The 22964-nt window shown below is 41.1% G+C and overlaps 1 protein-coding gene across 1 annotated transcript in view; it reads right to left on the bottom strand.

Moving 5' to 3' along the window:
- CCDC136 (coiled-coil domain containing 136) overlaps positions 1-22964 on the bottom strand; it is an 852200-nt gene that overhangs the window by 533105 nt on the left and 296131 nt on the right. The window contains exon 5 of the mRNA XM_044088645.1: positions 18833-18950. Within this exon, the coding sequence (XP_043944580.1) occupies positions 18833-18950 (118 nt within the window). The remainder of the gene's footprint in view (positions 1-18832; positions 18951-22964) is intronic.

A 22964-nucleotide genomic window follows, 5' to 3' on the forward strand; every position in this document is an offset into this window, starting at 1 on the left:
AAAATAAAATATAAAAAATATAATTTCATGACACTGCTCCAGTAGAAACATTAATGTTCTTTTCCTTTTGAATGAAGGAGTACTTATACCAACTCATAGTGTTTTAAGTTAAGACAAAGGCACAGAAAGGCTTATCCAGGATCTGAGACTTATTTCTTTGTTATGCATTTTGAGGGGGGGGGGGTTGACCACTGTCCATATTAATAATAATAATATGTATTGTAATGCTGTGGATGCTCTGACTTATTTGGATCTAATTTACAGTTTTTTTGTTTTTTTTTTAAGCATAACATCTTAACCTCCATTCCTATATGAAAAGGTTCCAAGCTGAAAAGATTTTTTAAATCAATCAAAATTATACCTATTTTTTTTTTTTTTTTGTCAGATCGGCAAAAATATATTTTGTGGTGAGCTGCAAGATTTTTGTAATTAGTTTATGTGTGCCATGAGACAAAAAAGGTTGAAAATCATTGTATTAGGGTATAAAGCAGATGGTATTTCATATAACAATGTGGAACTGTTTATGTGCTGTCAATTAATGAAGCACCATTCTGAATAGGCTTATAATAATTGTATAATACATACAATAACTGAATAATTGTATAATGCAAAAGATCCAGTCTCGACAAGAACACAGACAAGATATACCCTATGAAAAGATGTCAAAGGTACTTAAGTTGCATTCACTACCTAAAGAAAAGGTGCCCTGGTGTGTCAGCCTACAAGCAATTATAGTTCAGCAGTGTTTGCTCCTCTGCAAGAGAGCTAATGGGTATCATCTCATATTTCCTTAAAACAAAGCAAAACTCTTTTCTCCATGAGTACAAATCCATCTGCTATTTAAGCTCCACCCAAATACTTTCTAATATATCTCAAATGCTTTACCACGCAGTCATTACTGAAGTCACACCTTTATAGTCTTCATCACTCACCCTCAGGATAATTTCTATTAATGTGGTCTTACTCATAATTTAATTAGTGTACTATTCCCTATGGAACACATCCATCTATTTGATCCTTTGACTCAGAATGTATAATGAGCTCTGATATCATTTTTTCACTTTCTCTGAACATGTCAGATCAAGTGTGCTACACTGCACAATCTCACTCTTCCCCTGTCCTGCAATAACTGGACTCTCTGGCAGGCTTCATCCCCTTGACTTTATGCTAGTATACTCTGCTATTGGATATGAAACAGTCTCATACTTACAATAATTTATTCATCTCCTGCTTACATACTTCCTTGCCAGATAAGTCCAGGTTTACCCTGGAAGGCAATCCAAAGACCAAATGTTCTACCCCTCAGAGTGACCTGGATCAATCATCCATTACTGTAAGTGACTACAATAATGGTTGTCCTGACTGCCTATGTAAAAGATAATGTGGGTGCATACTTCTGCAAGACTAACTTCCACTTACTTAAGCATCTGACACCTTTAATCATCCATAGACATTAGAACTGCTCTACATATCTATTTTGGTCCCAAATTCCATCTTAACACCAGCATGGACATTTCTTCTATCTTAAAGCCATAGCAGTTTCAAATGTTCTTCCATATCATGGCTGCAGTATTCTTCACAAATATGTTCCCTGCACAAGATAAAGGGCATAAACATGATGTACGAACTCAAATACTCAGAACTTCTTTGCCACCAGTCCAGACACCGTTATCACACCTCGGTCTGAGTGCCTTTCTACCATGCTGGTTACCAAGCCATCTTCAGACAAGTTTCCCATTGGGGTTTCTTCTCTTTTTTCTCAATATTATTGTTACATGTGTTCATGTTATCCAGGAAGGGAAAATCTCAGTGTGGGAGGCAGATTTGCCATAAAAATTGTCATGACCGGTGTCTTTTTTTGCCTAGCTGCTTCCCCTGACCATATGCAGTGCTCTATCTGTCAAGCATTTGCCCCTAAGACCCACTGTAGTTGCTTATCTTCCTTCCCCATATACCTCAAGAACCAACGTCTTAAATTTATGGTTCAGGGTGCTATGGTAGAATCCTCCCATCCTGAGGGACAGATGTCTTCCAAGAAAAAGTCCAAAAAGTCTAGACCTAATCTGGTTACTAGTGAAAGCTCTGTAGAACATCCTACACTTGCACTGGATTCCTCTGCCGCATTCCTGTCCGAGGCCAGCATGGATTCAAGTTCTTATATGTCCGCAGAGGCTTTTCAAGTGTCTGTACTCTAGATATTGAGGGGGAACCAAAGCTAATTATTTCCAAGTGGCTGAAGGGGATTCTTCAAATCTTAGTCTAAAATTCCTGCTAAAGCCATTGAATCCCACCAAGGGTCCGAGCTGCAGAAGGATGTCAGGGCAGACATTCAGCTTATGAAAAAGCAAAAGATAAAGCATTTTACACCTATTGCTAAAGATCCCCCAGTGTGAATGGCAGGATTTTATTCAAGGCTTGTTCAATGCCTTTATGGACTTGAAGCCTCCTCGGAGGGTGTCAGTCCCTGCTCCTTCCTGTTTTTCCACTCCTGTTAAGAGGACAAGGGAACCAGATTCCTCAGATGAGGATTTAAGTTCTGGGGAGGAATCTCTTACTCCTCTCAAACTTCATTTCCTTTAAACTATGGCTCAGAGGCTGAAGATTCTTTAAGTCCAGATTCCCCCTTGGAAGAATTATCCTTTAGGGATACTCTCATATGATGGAGTACTTTAAGTGGGATTGCTACCAGGTCTTTGACATTCAAAAGACGTACTATGAGCTTCAATGAATGGGGTCACCCAAGTCTGCAGTTTCTCCGGTGTTGGCAGCTCTTTTGCACACCTTTTCTCCCACCTCTGCAGCTCCTGATTGACAACCTCCAGTACCTAAGAAAATTTATAGGCTCAACAAGGTGCTGAAGAATGCAAAATTTTTGTTTAAGCATTCTTCTGCTGATCCTTCTGTGTTTTCAGTCTCAACTGATAAACCTTCTAAATGTTAGCCTTCCTCTAAGCTCCTTCCTTCTGATAAGAATAGTAGATTTATGGAAAGGTTATGGAAAGAGTGGATAAAAAGAGTGTATATTGCTGATACCTTGTCATTTTAAAGCTATTGATTACCAAACCAGCATGTCCTTTCTTAGGTAACTAAGGTTGCATCTGACCTTCTTGATTCTGAAGGGAAAGGTTTAGTTCTTTCCCTGCTTGGGTCCACTTCCCAGGTCACTCATCATGCCATACAATGCAGTTACAATGCAGCTGATGCTTCCTACAGGGCTGTTGCCTTTGTTCTGTGATGAGGCATTATTTTTGGCTTTGTCTTCAAGTTTTGCCTGGTGATATTAAAGCCAAACTTTTGGATTCTCCTCTGGATGATAAAAATCTTTTTGGGACAGCTGGAGCTGACCTGTTCAAGTCCCTCCATGATAACGGTAAGACCATGAAGCAACTCTAGCATATTTTTGTCTCCCTTATACCCAAATTTCAGAGGAATTACTCTTTTAAATTTGCTTTTGTTTGTAGACAGACTCATCTGCCTCCCAAGAATAAGAAGGGGCCTAGGTGTAATCCTCCTGTTAAGTCCACTTAGACCCTTACATATCAGAAGCCTTCCTTGCAGGACAATCCTGTCTCTGTTTGAAATGTTGTCTCCTCTTCCCCTCAGCTAGGGCCCCTTCTCTCTGCTCCTTATTCTATCCATCTCAAATTGGCAACAGATCACCTCAGACTCTTGAGTGCTGTCTATCATTTGTCAGGGGTATTTCATGATATGGATACCTCTCCCCCCTCCCCGTTTTCAGGCATTCTACAACTTCCTCCAGTTACTTCTGTCTTTTTCCAGAGGTTTTGCAGTCCCTTTTGGATCAGGGCACTATTCAACCTGTTCCACCCACCCAAGTAGGAAGGGGGTTTTACTCCAGGATATTTTTGGTTCCTCAAAAGGAGGGAACTTGGACACCAATTCTGAACCTATGTCTACTTAACACTTTTCTCAAGGTCCCTTCATTCTGGATGCTGTCTCTTCAGACTTTGCTTCCTCTCCTTCTTCCGCAGAATTTCTTGATCTCTTTAGACCTCAAAGATGCCTATCTTCATATTCCTATTCATCCCCTGTTCAGGACATTTTTACATTTCTCTGTTTCTTCCCCTCATTTTCAGTTATCTGTTTTACCCTTTGGCCTTTCAACTCCATCAAGGGTATTTACCAAATGCCTCACGCCTGTCATTTCTTTTTTTAGACTTTGAGGGATATAAATATTTCCTTATCCAGATGACCTGCTTATTCAGGCTCATTCTCCAAACAGTCTTCTGCAAGATCTCCACTTTACCATATATCTATTATAAAGTCTGGGATTCACCATCAGTCTCAAGAAGTCAGTTACTATGCTCGCCCAGGATCAGTTGCAGGATTCAGACCATTCCCATGCTAGCTTCTCTTCTTGCTCCTAAGATTTTGTCTCTGACAATGTCTTTCCAGTCTCTTCTTCCACTGTCCTATCTCATGACCAGGGAATTTCTCAGGATTCTGGGGTTTATGGCCTCCACTATTCCCATGCTTCCTCTCACCAGGACCCATATGAGGATGCTCCAGTGGTACATCAAATCACTATGGCTTTAACATTGCCACCATCTAGGGCTTCTTTGATCCTTTGTCTCAAACCTGAGCTACAGTGGTAGATTCAACAACTCTCTCTTAATCTGGGACTTCCCTTTCAGGCTCTAATTCCTTCTCAGGAACTGTTCATGGATGTCTCATTTCTTGGGTGGGGTGCTTCTTGTGGCCCTCTGAAGGTCTTCCTCTTCATCAGAGGGCAGATCATATCGACATAAAAGAGATGAAGACTCTGCTTCTGGCTCTGCAAGGTTTTCATTCCCTTTTTCTCTCCGGCCCCCTCAAAGTCATCATGGACAAATTCACTGTGATGAGGTACATCAACAAATGGGGGGTATGAAGTCTTATCTCCTTTGCAGATTAGCTCCTCTTCAGGTGGTTTACATTCCTTCAGAGCACAATCTAGGGATAATCTGTCTAAGCAGGTCTAGAACACAGGCTCATGAATGGATGCTTCACAAGAGATGTGCTTCTGGACATAGTCCATTGGTGGAGTAGCCACTCAGGTAGATCTTTTTTGCCTCTTCTCTGAACAGACAACTGACTCCAATCTGTTCAAGAGTACCAAGTTCTCTGACTTGGAAGGTGGACGCCCTGTCTTTTGCTTGGATGGGAAAGCTTCTGTATGCCTTTCTTCCCCTTCCTCTGCTGTCATGAGTTCTACACAAGATCATGCAGGATTCTCCTAAAATGTTGTTGGTGACTCCCTTTTGGCCCAGAGAGCATTGCCTCCCCTTTCTTTATCACTTGGCCAGGGGCAATCACCATAAGTTACCTCACCAGGTGAATCTTCTCACATAAGACAAGGGATCTAATCTTCATCTGTCCCCTCTTCAAATGACACTGTGGGTGATGGGGTTTTGATCCCTTTTAAGCCTTTCTAGGGACATGCTTCAGGTTCTTCAGGAGGCCAGGAAGCTCATCACCAAAAAAATATATATGTCTAAATGGAAAAGATTTTCTGTTTGGTTCCTATCTTGCCATCAGGCTCCCTTCTTGGTGGGGGTTCCTCTGGTCCTCTCTTATTTGTGTGATCAGCTTCATGCTGGCTTGGCATATCCTTCAGTTAAAGCTCTTCTGTCAGCAATCTCTGTGTGTCTGTCCCTGAATCCCCCTTTGGCCTCTCAATTTGAGGTCAAGCAATTTCTTAAGGGAGTCCTTCATCTAAAGCTCATGAAAAAGCCTATTCATCCTTCTTGGGACTTCAGTTTTGTACTTAAAAAGTTGACTCAGGCTCTTTTTAAACCTGCTAGTTCTGTTTCATTCCAGCTTTGTACTTGGAAGACTGTTTTTCTTTTGGCTGCCAAGAGAGTATCTAAACTTCAGGCTCTTATGTCCATTCTTCCTTTTTTAATTTTTCACAGACACATAGGGTCTCTTCATACTAATCCTTCTTTTCTACCCTAGGTGGTTAATGAATTTTCCCCTTAATCAGTCTATTCAACTTCCTTTCTTTGTTCCTCCACAGTCTGCCAGTGAGAAGGTTCTTCACACCTTGGACCTGCATAGACAACTCAGATATTATTTGGATACAGCAAAGGTTATTCACAAATCTAAACAATGTTTTGTTTCTTTTTCATCCCAGGACTTGGGGTTTAGCTGGTTTCAAGAAAAACATCTACTCCTGTATTTCTAAAGCCATTTCCTATTGCTATTTTCATGGCAAATTTCTTTCTTTCTGCTTGAGGCCATATTCTACTTGGGTTGTTGCTTCTTCTGGTACATGACTCCTATCTGGACTTCAGTTCATACTTTTGCTATTTATTATAAATTGAATGTTGTTTCCATGGCCGGGACAAGTTTTGCCAGGGATATTCTGCTTGTGTTTGTAGAGGGCTCTTCTGTGCCTTTCTCCTCCCAGTCTTCCTCTTAGCTCTTGTACTCTCCCTTCTGTGAATAATTCTGCAACATTGATATGGAAGGACATAGTACAGCTGTGTGAAGTCTTACCATACCAATAGATGCCCTTCCTTTCATTGCTGCAGTATTTGGTCTCTTCCTCTTCCCCCTCTGTTACAGCTCTTGCCCCTTTGTTTTGCTTCCCTCCTGGCCAAGAGGTTCTCATTTATTTTTCCCTCTGACTTATTTCTTCTGGATGTGCATGTTCTGCTTTGTTCCTGTGGGTGCATTGTTCCTCCTGGAACAATTCAGTTCTTAGTACTTGCATCTGTATGTCACCTTCATGCCCTATGACTTGTGTGTGAGGCATACATATGATGTTCAAAGCCTATAAGATCTAAAGGCTTTGGTATACTGGCTATCCTGGGCTGATATTTCCTTCTGTGAAGAATACTACAACAGTGAAAAGAAGGACCTGAACTGTTATGGTACAATTTTACACAACTGTACTTTCTACCTGAGCAAACTAATTAGTATGACAATAATAATCAAGGTATAGATACAGCTCACATACTACAAAAATATTAAACAATACAATGCCCAACATCTTCAGATGATGATAAATTGAATATTGGATTTCAGATAATAGCAGTATACTTTGTTGACTAAGCATACACTCAACAAAGTATACTACATGCATTTGTGTAAAGCTATATATATATATATATATATATATATATATATATATATATATATATAATGGCAACAAATTTAACATCAGGTTCAAACTTAATTGTAACTCTAGACTTGTGGTATACATAGCAAGGTGTGTTTGCTGTCCCGCTTTCTACGTTGGTAAAACCAAACGTAGATTGCGGGACAGGATATATGAGCATACCTACGCTATCTCTATAAATAAATTGGACAACTCATTGGCTAAACATGTTTCCCAGAATGTAGGTCATAAATTCGTGTTTAAAGCCATAGACCAAATTCAGTTCAATATGAGAGGTGGCCCTATGAATTTACTTCTTGAGGAACATGAACTTGTATGCCAAATTCGCTTAAATGCATTTGCCCATCTAGGGTTAAATGACTCATGTAACATTGCATGTTTGTTTAGACTTAGAAGTCTGGTACGGTAAATACTGATTGTTGGGATTATATTTTATATATATATATATATATACAAGTTTTAGTCATATTATTAGTGTATTATTGTTTATTTTAATATAATACAATATAGTATTTTTTATTATCATGATGTATGTATAACTTACCTTCAATGTAATATGGATAGCTAGGTTTGTCTAGTATAGTTTTGCATAATGTCTTTTTAAATATGTGATAGGAAAGAGGTGTGCCTAATTAAGCGATTGCTTCCAATCATTTAAATAACAATGTTTTTCCACTGTGTACTTTTTTCTGAGGAAGTTGCTTTATTTTAGCAATGAAAAGCGCTTCAATAAATCATTCTTCATTTACTTGTGGGTCTGCTGTTCTGGTTTACTGCTGACTTGTGGTTTTCTATATATATGTGTGTGTGTGTGTGTGTGTGTGTGTGTGTGTGTGTGTGTGTGTGTGTGTGCATGTATATGGCTTCCTAATTTAAGATCAACACAAAATACTTTATTCATCTGAGAATCATGCAGAATGTATCAAACCTCCAAATCATCTACTCTCACAAATATATGTGAAGTTACAATATGCAGCTAGCATTCCCATTTCAGCTGCTTACCAAATGAATAAGATATCCTTAGAGCTAATTGCAGTTGTGTGATAAAGACAAAAAAAAACTAAAAGAAACACTGCCTAAAACTGAATTTACTATTTCAGGGACATTTTGAAATGTGTACAATTTTCCATTTAGTTATAAAAATTGGAAAGGGATCTTGCTCTGCCTGACTGATACAGGATGGATCCCCCCAACAAAAATATGATTCCTAAATAGTGTCAAGTTTGCAATGCAGTAATTGCCTCATGTACACAGACAACCCTCTCCTCCTACCACCCAACACTACAACCTGTGAGAGATGCACTTATATAGCCAAAATGGAAGCAAAGCTCTCTTCACCCAAGACTGGACTAGACAGTCAAGAGGAGAAGGTAAACACTTGCACCACACCACACTCAGCACATAGTCACTCAAAACCCACACCACCAAAACACACACATAGAAACACAAAACACACACCTACATTCACGGAGGCTCTCAGTAAAAACCTGCCTAAGCAACAGGGACCTCCAAAGCAGAAACACAAGCAATCTCAACCCCCCAACACAACCCAAATGACACATAGCCCACAAACTCAGTGTGCCACTCAACCACAGCCCATAAGGCATAACAATGTACCCAACACTCTAGTCATAGGTGACTCTATAGTCAGGCACAATGATGTTCCACACACCAGGCTAAACAAGGAGAAAGTTACTGTCAGCTGCCTGTCGGGTGCCAGGATCCACCACATAATGCATGCACTCAGGTCACTCCACAACAAGTACAAATATGACTCTGTCATTGTCCATGTTGGTGTGAATGACCTGAGACGTACCTCCTTGGACTGCATGAAAAGGGATATGGAGGAGCTGTCCGATCTTGTAGCCCAGGCAGGTATGACCCTAGACCTAAGTAGCATTCTGCCATCACCCAGAATGATACCACAGTACAAGGACAAAATGATTGACTTCAACAATTGGCTAAGCTTCTGGTGTCATTCTAAGGGGATCCAGTATCTGTCTGCCTGGGATGACATGATCGACAAGCCATGATGCTTTGCCAGAGATGGCCTGCACCTGTCGTCCCTGGGATTCCGGATACTGGCTAAGGCTCTAGCCACCCCTATAGTGCCTTTTTTAGGCAAGGTTCAAATGACAAATTCACCACCCTAACAGGTACAGGTAAGAAGAATCTGAGGGTATTGCTACTCAATGCTAGATGTCTAAACCTCAAAATGCACTCTCTCGAGGCACTCCTTAAAATGGAGAACATCAACATCTGTGCAGTGACAGAGACCTGGTTCAAGGCTCCAGAGAGTACCCCTGCATTAACAGGCTATAATTCATACCACACCTTTCGGCCACCTAACCTGGACCGAAACACTAAAGGCAGAGGCGTGTCCATATTCATTAAGGATATCCACACCTCCAGGCTAGTTGCTCAGCATAATGCATCCGAAATTATCCAAGTGCAACTAACTCTGGGCAAGACCGCAATCCAAATTGTAGCTTGCTACAGCTCCCCCACCATGCCCCAGGATTCCCACTCCTCATTTCTTAATACACTGGAAAATATTAGAGTACAACCTAACACCCTAATAATGGGCGATTTCAACTACCCTACCATTAACTGGGAAAACTACTCATGTACCAACTCTTCTGCTCAACGTTTTCTGGAATTCATAAATTCCAATGCCATGGATCAACTTATCCACACCCCCACCAGGGGCAGCAATATCCTAGACCTGGTTATTACCAACATGGGCAACTGGTGTTCCACACCAGAGGTCAACTCCTCGTTGGTCAGATCCGACCACAAGCTAACCACCCTAGACATCCACATCCCTCCCCCACCCCCCATTAGGAGAAACCACAGTAAAAAATTACTCCAAAGCCAACTTCACGCTTCTTAAGACAGAAGTGGCAAACTTCACGACACCCATGCTGACGGACAATAGAGGTATGACTGCTGAATCCTACACAAATGCACTTTATAAGCACTTACATGAGTGCATGGATCGTGCAATCCCTAAAAGAACCAAGATGCTATCCTCCAAAAAAAGGAAGCCAATCTGGTGGTCCCCTGCCATAAACAAACTCTACAACAGAAGGAAGAAACAGTTGCAAAAAAGAGTAAAATCCCATGATTGGAGAAACTCCCTGGTCAGCCTCAGCAAGAAGCTGAGATCCCTCATAAAATCCTCCAAAGCTAGTTATGAAAACAAAATCACCACTGACTCTAAAGACAACCACAAAGCATTCTATAGCTATGTCAAGAATCTCAATGGCAACACTCAGATCTGCTCTGAGTTACAGCACAATGGCACTAAATATACAGAACCAACTGATATTGCCAACATCCTGGCAGATAGATTCAGTGCTAACTTTACCCCTCTGTTATCCCCTAAAGGGCCCATCTCTATACCAGAAGAATGCAAAGTTCCTGTAATCACACCTGCACAGGTAAAAAACACACTATCCAAAGCCAAGAACACAGCATCCATGGGACCTGACGACATCCCAGGCTGTGTTCTACATGAACTATAGAACGAACTGGCACCCCACCTAAGTACCATGTTCAATCATAGCCTCACCTCAGGCTATGTGCCCACTGAATGGTGCACAGCAACAGTTATCCCACTCCACAAAGGGTGCGCCACCACAGACCCTGGAAACTACTGCCCCATTAGCCTAACGAGCCTGGTCTGCAAGGCTATGGAGCGTATAATCATGGAACTTATAAACAATGACACTGGTAACCTCCAAACTCAGAACCCCACCCAGTTCGGGTTTGTAAAAGGCAGATCATGTCTCCTAAACCTGAAAGACTTCTTTGAAGCAGTCACCAAAGCCGTAGATGAGGGTAAGGTGGTTCACACAGCCTATCTAGATCTCGCCAAGGCTTTCAACACCATCCCTCACTCTGGAATTATAGATAAACTCACTAAACTAGGTATACATCCCTATGTCTCAAGATAGGTTGCCAACTGGCTCACTGACAGAACCCACACTGTGAAAGTAGCAGACTCCAAATCTAACTTCAGACCAGTAACAAGTGGAGTACCACAGGGTTCAGTCCTGGGTCCTCTCCTGTTTGATATCTACTTCTCTGAAGTACAGGCCAACACAGAAGGTCTTTGGCTAATGAACTTTGCAGATGACTGCAAACTAGGAGCCATAATCAAAACTCCAAAAGATGTGGACATCCTACAAAAGGGCCTCGCTGAGACAGATGCCTGATGTCAAAGCCATGGCCTCAAGCTCAATGCCAAAAAGTGCATTGTCATCACTTTTGGTAAAAACTCAGTACCCATGAACTACCACATAGGTGGTAGTCTACTTAACACCGAAAGTGTGATAAGAGACCTTGGGACACAGGTGGATAGTAGTCTCTCCTTTGATAATCACATCGCCACAGTAGTCAGGAAATCCTTCTATGTGGCACACCTCATCACAAAAGGTTTCTCATCCAGGAAAAAAGAGGTCATTGTTCCCCTCTACTCGTCACTCATTAGACCCTTTATAGAGTACAATGCCCCTTTTGGTATGTACCTCACAAGACATCTACAACAACTGGAAAGGCCACAGAAATACCTCACAAAGAGGATTACCGGCCTCAAAGAAATGCCCTATGCAGACTGTTTCAAAAAACTGCAGCTTTAATCCGTTGCATATCGCCTGCTCAGAGGCGATCTCTGCCTAACACACAAAGCTATGTCAAACCCAGAGCTTTTAGACATGCTCCACTTAAAGAAATCCCAATCCCTACAAGCTACACGCTCTAGGGACCTAAACCTCGTCACCACAATAAACAGAACATGCTGGAGGGATAGATTCCTGTCCCAGAGACTTTCCATACTCTGGAACAAACTACCTATCTATATCAAACAAAGCTCCTCATTAGCACTCTTCAAGAAAAATCTTGATGACTGGATGGGAGATAGGAAATTCACCCCGGGGATCACTTCTGTGGCTCTGCTCAACAGTGGCACAGGAAAATAATTTTCTTGGGTGGCGAAGGCCAGGGTACATTTGGCTAGGCTTATATAGGCCTTAGGGCCAATAGCCTAGTACCTACCTATGAACCTATGAACCTATGAGTGATATTTTATCAATAGGCTCTGCTGTGCTAAAATAACACTTGACAAACTGTTTCAGTAAGACATAGCAAATGTAATTATGCATACTGATATATTTAGATGCTGAAGTGGATACAGTTAGCTATTAACAACCCTTTGACTGCAAGGCTGAGTAACAATACTGGTTAGATGGTGTGACGAAAGGAGGTACTGCCAGCACAAATAGCTGGAATTTTGTAAATAATTATATGTCATTTGTGAATATCAAACTGATTTATACAAGATGCTTGTGTTACAAATGTATTAGAACTGTATGTCATGTGTACATCAAACTGATTTGTACAGACGTTTGCCTTGAAAAGGTATTTGTAAAGTGTTTGTGTTTGAAATGCATCCACAGTGTGCCCTACTGGAGAGAAAAGAAATGTACATGCACTATTGTAACTGTTTAAATGTATATGTTTTAATAGAGGAAACTGGAATACAGGATGTTAACCTCAGCCCAACAAACTTTAAAATAAATCTGAAATTAAATCTAAAATTTAAATTATCTGAAATTATATCAGTTTATAGGCTAGGCCATAAAGATGATATCTCACAGGTTTCACTGCAGCCAGAGACACAAAGTCTGTACTATGAAGATTTCTGTATTTTCTTTGGTGTGAACTAATTACTACTCTGGAAGTGTGGAGGTATGCAATTGTTTTATGACTTACAGCACCTGCCACAGATCTGACCAAAAGCCCTTGTATGTGTATTTTTACAAGTATGTGCAAAATCCTGCCAGCTTCCAGCAATGAGGGTTTGCCTGGGAACTTGAAGTCGGATGACCATAAGTGATGTCATTGTGCAAGCTATCCCAGAGGTAATATTTTAGATATTATTTTGAGAATTCTCTTAGTGAGACTGAGCATTTTGTATTCTGTCTTTGGCCTGAGAACAAGAAGGACCATTCACCACAGCATTTGCCTTGTTCTATTAAGTAAGTAGGGAATAGTATAATTCTCTTAGATTCAGTCAGGAATATAGTGAAGCTTAGTTTAGATACTGTTTTTCCTTATTTGTCTGCATCTGTCCTTCAATGTTATTTTAAATATTTCCTGTAATTTTGAACTCTGATGTTACCTTGAATTGATATTTAGTATTGTCTTGTTCTTTTATTATTTACTATTAAATATATTTAAACCTACTGGGAAAACATACTGGACCTGATCATCACCAACATGGGGACTCTATGCTCCAGACCAGAAGTGTATCCCTCACTGGTAAGATCAGACCATAAACTAATCTCACTGGATATTCACATCCCGACCCCACCCCCTGCCCAGAAAACCACAGTGAAAAACTTCTCTAAAGCAAATTTTACACTCCTCAAAACTGAGGTGGAATCCTTCAAAGCCCCCGGGCCTGTGGAAAATACGGCCCAGACCGCAGAATCCTTTATAAACGCATTCTATGAACACCTTCAGGAATGCATGGATCATGCGATCCCAAATAAAACCAAGACCCAATCCTCCAAAGGCAGACGTCCTGTCTGGTGGACCCCAGCCATAAACAAACTATAAAATAGAAGGAGGAAGCTACTAAATGATAAAGCAAAATCCCCAAAAAAGAAGGCAACACTGATCAATATTAGCAAAAACTACGGGCACACATAAAATTGTCTAAGGCCAGCTTCGAGAGAAAAATTGCACAGGACACTAAGGATAATCACAAGGCTTTCTTTAGTTATGTTAGGAACCTGGGTGGTAATTCCCAGATATGCTCAGAATTAGTCCAAAATGACAAAAAATACACCGAACCCACAGACATTGCCAACATCCTAGCTGACAGGTTCAGCGCAAACTTCTCCCCCCTCTCCCCACCAAAAGGGCAAATATCTATCCCAGCAGAGTGCTGCCCCCCTGACATCTCAGATGCTCAGGTAAGAGCCGCCCTCTTCAAAGCAAAAAACACAGCATCAATGGGACCAGATGGTTTCCTGGGCTGCATCCTACATGAACTCAAAGAAGAGCTAAACCCAAACATAAAACTACTGTTCAATCTCAGCCTTACTACAGGATATGTGCCCAAAGAGTGGCGTACAGCAACAGTGGTCCCTCTCCATAAAGGTGGTGCCTCAATGGATCCTGGAAACTATCGCCCCATAAGCCTGACTAGCTTGGTCTGCAAAGCTATGGAAAGGATCATCATGGACCTCATAAATAAAGATATTGGGGACCTACAAACACTGGATCCTACCCAGTTTGGCTTTGTTAAGGGCAGATCCTGCCTCTTAAACCTGGTTGATTTCTTTGAAACAGTCACCAAGGCCATTGACGAGGGAAGGTGGTCCACACAGCCTACCTGGACCTCGCAAAAGCCTTCGATACAATACCCCACTCGGGCATTATAGATAAGCTCACCAGCTTAAATATAAACCCCTATGTCACTAGATGGATTGCAAACTGGCTCAAGGACAGAACCCACATGGTTAGAATTGCTGGAGCCATGTCAGACTCCAAACCAGTTACAAGTGGTGTCCCACAAGGCTCAGTCCTGGGACCTCTCTTGTTCGGTATATATTTCTCGGAGGTACAGGCCAACACGGAAGGACTGTGGCTGACCAAGTTCGCAGATGACTGCAAACTGGGTGCCATAATCGACTCTCCAGCCGACACAAGCATCCTCCAAAGGGCCTCATAGAAACAGACAACTGGTGCCAGAGCCATGGCCTCAAGCTAAATGCCAAATAGTGTATAGTCATCCCCTTTGGCAAAAACAAAGTGCCCACAAATTACCACATAGGTGGAAATCCATTAAGTACAGAAGAAGTAATTCGGGACCTGGGGACCCAAGTTGATAGTAATCTCTCATTTGACAACCACGTGGCCAAAGTGGTTAGAAAAACATTTTATATAGCCCACCTAATCATGAAGGGATTCACATCTAGATCAGGGAGGTCATCGTGCCTCTTTACTCATCCCTCATCAGGCCCATAATTGAGTACAATGCCCCTTTTGGGATGTACCTTACCAGACACCTGCAGCAACTGGAAAGACCCCAAAAGTACCTCACCAAGAGGATCAAAGGGCTCAAACAGATGCCATATGCTGCCCGGTTAAAGAAACTCCAGCTATACTCAGTGGCATACCGCCTGTTCAGAGGCGATCTGTGCCTGACGTATAAAGCCATGTCCAACCCGGAATTAATGGACATGCTGCACCTCAGAAAATCCAAATCCCATCGAGCTCACTTTCGAGAGACTTGAACCTCAGCACTGAAATAAATAGGACATGCTGGAGGGACAGATTCATAACCCAGAGGCTCCCTTCACTCTGGAATAAAATCCCAGTCCAGGTTAGGCAGAGTCCCTCATTGACTCTCTTCAAGAAGAATCTTGATGAGTGGATGGGAGATCGTAGGTTTACCCCGGGTATCACTTCTGTGTCACTGTTAGACAGAGGCACAGTATACTAACCTCGAAAAAGGGCATAGCAAAATAAATTTAAAATGGGTGGCGAAAGCCAAACACATTCTGGCTAGGCTTATAAATGCCCTAGGGCAAATAGCCTAGTATGAACCTATGAACCTATGAACCTTTTATTGTGGCTGATCTTTTAGAGATATTTAAGTTCTGAGCATATTTTTATATTTATTTGGTGACATTGTGTGGGCCACTCCTAATAGCCTTGCTCTTGGTCAAACTACCATTTGTATTAATATTAATTTCACTCAGTATATTGGGCACCCTTGTAAGGGCCTTAAGGTAGCTGGCATGAGTGTCTGGTGGCAGTGGTAACTACCTTATATTCTGGGCAGAAGGGGGCATAGCTAATAAACCTGTGCCAGCCTTTCCCAGGTGTGTGTGTGTGTGTGTGTGTGTGTGTGTGTGTGTGTGTGTGTGTGTGTGTGTGTGTGTGTGTGTGTGTGTGTGTGCATGTGTGTGTGTAAATCAAATCTCAAAAAATGTGTGTCAACTACTTGAGCAGGGGCATGAAGCACTGGTTGGACAGAGATGGTGCTGGAGGTCTTGGTTTGGATACTCATCTGAGATCTCAACTCTATAGCTGTGCCAGTGGGGAGTCCTATTGGAGATCTGGAGAAAGAGGGAGAAACCAGCCCTGGACTGACTGTGCTCCCCATGATTTCTTAAGGGAAACTGTAAAACACAAAAAAGAAGAGATAAAAAGTGCTCAAAATAATGTCACCACTTTAAAAACCAAAAGATGAGCACTCCTGAAGGACGACCCATTCTCTTGAGTTGGAAATTCTTTATTACACAATAACTACAACAGAGTTACTTTATCATGGTTATTGTGTAATAAAGAATTTCCAACTCAAGAGAATGGGTCATCCTTCAGTTGTGCTCATCTTTTGGTTTTTAAGGGAAACTGTGCTTTATGCAGAGAGCTGCATCTGGAGATACTGTGTGTGTGCCTGTTATCCTCTCAGTAAATATTCCCCACAGGTGCCAGTAGTGAGGATTGAGGCTCCTTACTGGCGGGTCATCACAGATGGTAACAGTGTAAGTGCTCAAAAATATCATAACTATATAAAATAAGTATTTTTATATTAACAATATTCAAATTATGATTCATAACCAAATGTGTGAGTTGTGTAGCTAGGCAAATTTGAGAAAGAATTCTTGGGCAAAAGGCAGTATGAATTGAGATCAGGGTAAGATGACATTTTTACATTTTCTTGATTAAAGTACAATGATTCTTCATACAAAGTCACAGAAGTTTGAAGCACAATATAATATAATATAATATAATACAATATAATATACACAATTGAATAGAATAGTTATTCAAATAAGAAAGTAGTCTAATGAATTATGTTGCAGTTTCATTAAAAATATATTATATTATTAATATATTATATATATATATATATATATATATATATATATATATATATATATATATATATATATATATATATAAATTAAGACAGTTGTAAAATGTTACTTGATATAAATAAGAATCACTTTTACTATAACTGCTTCAGAGAGAGTACTAACCTTACAAAATATTTATATGAGTACATAAAACATAATTAATCATGATAAATGCCAATTACAAAATAATATAGATAGGTGCATAATTAGCACAGACACAAAATTTCACCAGAACTGCATATGAAGGTGACTAAACTAAGGTGCTGTACAGTTTAAGGGTACTGTACAATGGTGAAATTGTATTAAGCCCAGCTAACCATGTTAGGAAAAGTGACAACTATGGCAGAACTGACTGCTTCAGAGTCCAGAATAAGAGATATGTGTGGGGTTATTAGGTTGACAGTAAAACAGAAAACAGTCTTGGTACAGGGCAGAAAGAACTTAGATACAGGCTGAATTTGTATACAGGGTAGTAAGGTAAGGCTGCCTACACCTGAAGAGATCCTATAAGAGGAACTATGTGTAGAAATGCTGTACAGTGTGAAGGGATTATAATATAACCATACCTCTTAACGTCATTCCTCAAGAATTCTGGACAAAGCCAAAATGTTTAAATATTACCTTAATTCACTTAAAATGTTAATAGAATAACAGGTTATGCATAAACATGCATTTTACCCCTAATGTCTGGCATTACTGTCTGACTGTTATCCTCACTGATTTACCAGAAAATCCAAAATTTTATTAGGGACGGGATAAAAATATGAGGGAAAATCAGGTACATTCTGCAAAATAAGAGACAGTTGAGGGATATACATAATGTTAGGATTATTATAGGGCTGAATATGTAAAGCCTATAATAATAATTAACAGCATAAAAATAAGAGAGCATTTGAAAAATTGTAGTAATGTAGAGATATGGACAATGATTTCTGTGTAAGTGTGCAAAGGAAAGTACATGCCACATTGCTGATGTAGAGATTCAGCTAGTCTAGCTAGTGATAACACTGGTAAAATGTAGACAGATTTGATAACAATGCTGGCAAACAGTGGTGTTGTTGCTATTATTACTAATTTTCTATCAGAAGAGGTGATGATGATGGTGATGCAAACTTGTGACTGCTTGAACATAAACAAAGGTAGTACCATATTGGTTATGTGTGAGAGAGCAGCAGTGAGTGGTAGAGGTACCTGGGGAAGCAGAGAATAGGTGCTGTGCAGTTTTCAGATAAGAACAGCTTGATGCAAGGTATTCGTTTTATTTTGTTTATATTTGTTTACTGAGTTAAAGAGCTAATCGCCCTGGACCTTTTTCAAACTCAGTCCAGCAGCACTGTCTGGTTAAATGACTTGCTCAGAGTCATACAGTTAGGCAGTGGAGGCTGATGGAATCAAACCCTAGATCACTGGACTATAAGAAACAGCTTGTTAATGGCTCCTTAATCCTCTGTGTCAAATGGAGGTGAGGAGTTGTAAGTTAACTAAGTAGTGATATGAATGGTTGGCCATATACTAAGTAACAAAGAAAACTGCAGCTAGATGCATTGTCTGTTAATTTGGTACTAGTAAGCCTTTTTTTAAAACAAATAAATTACACTGTAGATGATAGTTTTTTGTGTGTTTTATGAAACAAGTTTGCCAAGCATAATTTATTTCACTAATGTCACTTGTCATTCATTGTCTCACTTTTAGAAGAATGCAGTCTGATAAAATAACTTGATAGAAATTGAAGAATTGTGCACAAGGCTGTGTGCATGCTCCTTACCCTGAGAAGGGCTCTTCTGACTGTTGCAACTGCTCCTTCAGCAAAGTGTTGTTGTCCCGCAGAGCCTGGCACTCAGCCACCAGGAGGCGACACTCATCCTGCAGTGACCTTTTCTTACCTAACACCAAAAAAGTAACAAATGTATCCACTGAGCAGGCAGTACCACTCATTTAACAGTAAAGTAAGCAGTACAGCTCTGGCACTTTGTCAATCCATTATCAGCAAAGAGTGTAAAAGCTGCATGCATTACCACAATTAAATCATATGAGGACAAAAATCTATGAGATACCTTCCAGCTAGAAAGCCTCATATGCCTTTGTTATGAATTAGCGAATCATGCATTTTAGTAAATAAATAAAAAAGTTATAATTCCTGTGCTATTATAAGAGCAGCACTAGACGGAGAACAACTCTAGCAACAGTGTTGTAGTAATGGTATCAGAGACAGATCAGTAACATTACTACCCAAATAGTATAAATAGGAACAGAGCTGTTCTAGTTGTACTAAATGTAGTATAAAACAGCAGTATAAGAGTGTCATCAGTATCAAAACATTAGCAATATTAGTATCAGGAGACGTAGTAGTAAGTAATAGTTATTATGAAAGCACAGGCAGCAGCGACAATGTTAATTGCTTGCAAATGCTCACAGATCACTTTGCAGAGGATCACTGTATTGTAAATTAGGTATGTGTGTTAAAAATATGTGCAACAGATGTCAACACTCGGCTAATAGATCACTCTGACCAGATCATTACTGCAGTTAAGTCTTAGCATGAAACTGCACTCATTGCAAGCATTCCTTGCCCTGGAGGATGCTGACATTTGTGCAGTCACTAAAACCTGATTCAAAGCCATAGAGAACAGCCCAGCCTTACCAGGTTACTCATCCTACCATACTTTCAGACCCCAAATGGAGGGCTACAAAGCCAGACAAGGTGGAGTTTCAATATTTATCAAAGACATACACACCTCCAGGCTGGTCAAACAGTATGAAGCACAAGAGACACTCCAACTGCAGTTAACTGTTGAACAAACATCTATTCAAATCATAGCTAGCTACAGACCCCCCAATCATGACTCAGGACACCCACTACACCTATCTGGACTTACTTGAATCCATCAAGATTCAACCCTCTACCCCAAACCTGGGTGACTTTAACTACCCAACCATAGAGTGGAAATCTATTCCAGTCCAAACATGAATGCCCAGAGATTCTTCGACTTCGTCAATGCCAATGCATTGGATCAGCTGGTCAACAGCCCTATGAGAGGTGAAAATATCCTGGACCTGGTCCTAACCAAGATGGGTAGCCACTGTAGTACCCCTACCGTATCATCCTCCTTGGTAAGACCCAACCATAAAGCAATCACTTTTGAGGTCACCATCTCTCCTAACCCCCCCCCCCAAAATCAGGGCCAAACAAAAAAACTTTTCCAAAGCTGACTACAATCTCCTCAGAGCAGGTATAAGCAGCTTCACAACCACCATCCCTTCAGTTGGAAGTAGCACTAATGTCCAAGCCTACACAAAAAATTATATGAGCACCTACAAAGCTGTATGGACCCAGCAATACCTGACAGGACCAAATCATCTTCCTGAAAGAAGAGTAAACCTGTCTGGAGTACAGCAGCAATAAACAAACTCTATAATAAAAGGAAAAAAATTGCTGTACAGGACCAAGAAGAAGCAGGTGCCAAGTTGGAAGCAATCTTTGCTTTGTCTGAACATGGAAGTAAGTTCACTGGTGAAATCCTCTAAGGTTAACTTTGAGTCAAAATTGGCCGCATCCATTAAGGACAATCACAAGGCCTTCTTCACATATGTCTGCAATCTCAAAGGTAACACCCAAATCTGCTCTGAACTGGTGGTCAATAACACCACATACACAAACACCATAGATATAGCCAACCTGCTGGCAGACAGGTTCAGTGAAAACTTCACCTCCTGTACCCTATCAGTAAACCAGGACATCCCCAGCACCTGCCCTCCTCGCCTCATCACCAGGGAGCAGGTCCTTAATGCCATTTCAAAGGCAAAAAATACAGTCTCCATGGGACCCGATAACATCCCTGGCTGTATCCTACATGAACTCAGGCATGAGCTGTCCACTCCATTAGACACCATATTCAACCAAAGCCTGAGCACCAACTTCATCCCAGCTGAATGGAGGACAGCCACTATCATCCCTCTACACAAATGTGGAGCATCCACTGACCCAGGCAATTACAGGCCCATCAGCCTAACTAGCCTGATCTGCAAGGCCATGGAACGCATTTTCATGGACCTTATAAACAAGGACATTGGTAACTTCCAAACACTTGACCCCACACAGTTTGGTTTTGTCAAAGGGGATCATGCCTGTTAAACTGGGTCAACTTCTTCGAAACAGTTACCAAAGCCATGATGCAGGGAAGACAGTGCACACCACCTACCTAGACCTAGCCAAAGCCTTTGACGCTATTCTCCACTCAGGCATAACAGACAAACTCTCCCAGCTAGGCATCAACCCATATGTTACCAGATGGGTAGCTAACTGGCCCACTGATAGAACCCACTCAGTCAAAGGAGGGGAAGCCACCTCTAGAAGTAGATCTGTAATGAATGATGTACCCCAAGGATTGGTCTTGGGGCTTCTACTGTTTGGGATATACTTTTCTGAGGTGCAACCCAAAACCAGTGGTCTGTGGCTGACCAAGTTTGCAGATGACTGAAAGCTGGGTGCTATCTTAAATTCCCCTAGTGATGCGAACATCCCCCAAGACAGCCTTACCCAAACTAATGACTGGTGCCAGAAGCATGGCCTCAAACTGAATGCCAAGAAATGCATCATAATCCCCCTTGGGGAAAATGGCATCCCCACTAATTAACACATTAATAACAATGAACTAAGCAATCAGTCGTGAGGGACTTGGGCACCCAGTTTGATGGCAACCTCACTTTTGACCACCACATTGCCTCCATTGTACAGAAGGCTTTCTACATGGCCCAAATTAGAAATAAGGGTATTTCATCCAGGAACAAGGAGGTCATAACATCCCTATAGTCCTCCCTTATCAGACCCATTATCAAGTACAATGCCCCCTTCACCAAGTACTTTGCCTAAACATGCAGTATTTGGAGAGACCACAGAGGTTCCTGACCAGGAAAAAACAGGGTCTCAAACACCTATCCTGTACAGATAGGCTAAAAGTCCTGTCCCTCTACTCAGTCTCATACAGACTGCTCAGAGCTGACCTGTGTCTGGCATACAAGGGCATCTAAGACGCAGTCTTGATGGAGTTGCTGCATATCTGTAAGACAAATTCCACTTGAGCAACCCACACTCAAGGCCTTAACCTGGTCTGTGACATTAATAGAACTTGTTGGCGAGATAGATTTGTGTCCCAAAGACTCCCCCATTTGTGGAATAGACTCCCTCTCCATGTCAAGCAGAGTACCTCTCTAGCCCTATTTGAGAGGAACCTGGATGACTGGATGGGAAACCAAAAATACACCCCTGGAATCCAACCTGTGTCCCTGCTGGACAGGGGAAACAAGTGCTAACTTTGAGGGAGCATGGGCAAAATTCTTGGCTAGGCTTATAAGGGCCTCCAGGACAATAGCCTAGTATCATCCTATGAACCTATGAACTTATGTGTATAAACTTTGTTTTTGCACTCGGTTTCCTTACACAAGCAGGTAGGTAAGTTCAGACCATTGTTGCAAACTATGCCTCTCTCAATTTGACCAACTAACTGATGTCTTTATCTCACTGTTATAACTAACTGATGGCAGTTTACTGCTTGAGCATATGTAACTCACAATGGATAGTGCATTTGAACAAAAATAACTGACCACTGTGTGTGTAGTATGTACCCTGGAGGTCATCAGATGATAAATGAGCATAACATGGTGTGGACAGCCAAATAATAACCCTGGCAGTGGTAAGGATGTTGAGTGTAGAATTCCTGCCAAAATGACATTCCAGAACAAAACACACCACAGCAAACAGGCCCAGTGTTTTTTCTTTGAGACTGACTTGCATTTAACAATGAAGTCACATACTGTAGAGCATAAAGCTATATAGTTACACAGTATTTTGCAACTGCAGTGCTGTGGTATGGACACCTGCCAGATGCATGAAAAGAGAG

Source organism: Protopterus annectens, chromosome 11.part0, assembly GCF_019279795.1.
Source record: "Protopterus annectens isolate FY-2018-M chromosome 11.part0, PAN1.0, whole genome shotgun sequence".
Classification (NCBI taxonomy): Eukaryota; Metazoa; Chordata; order Ceratodontiformes; family Protopteridae; genus Protopterus; species Protopterus annectens.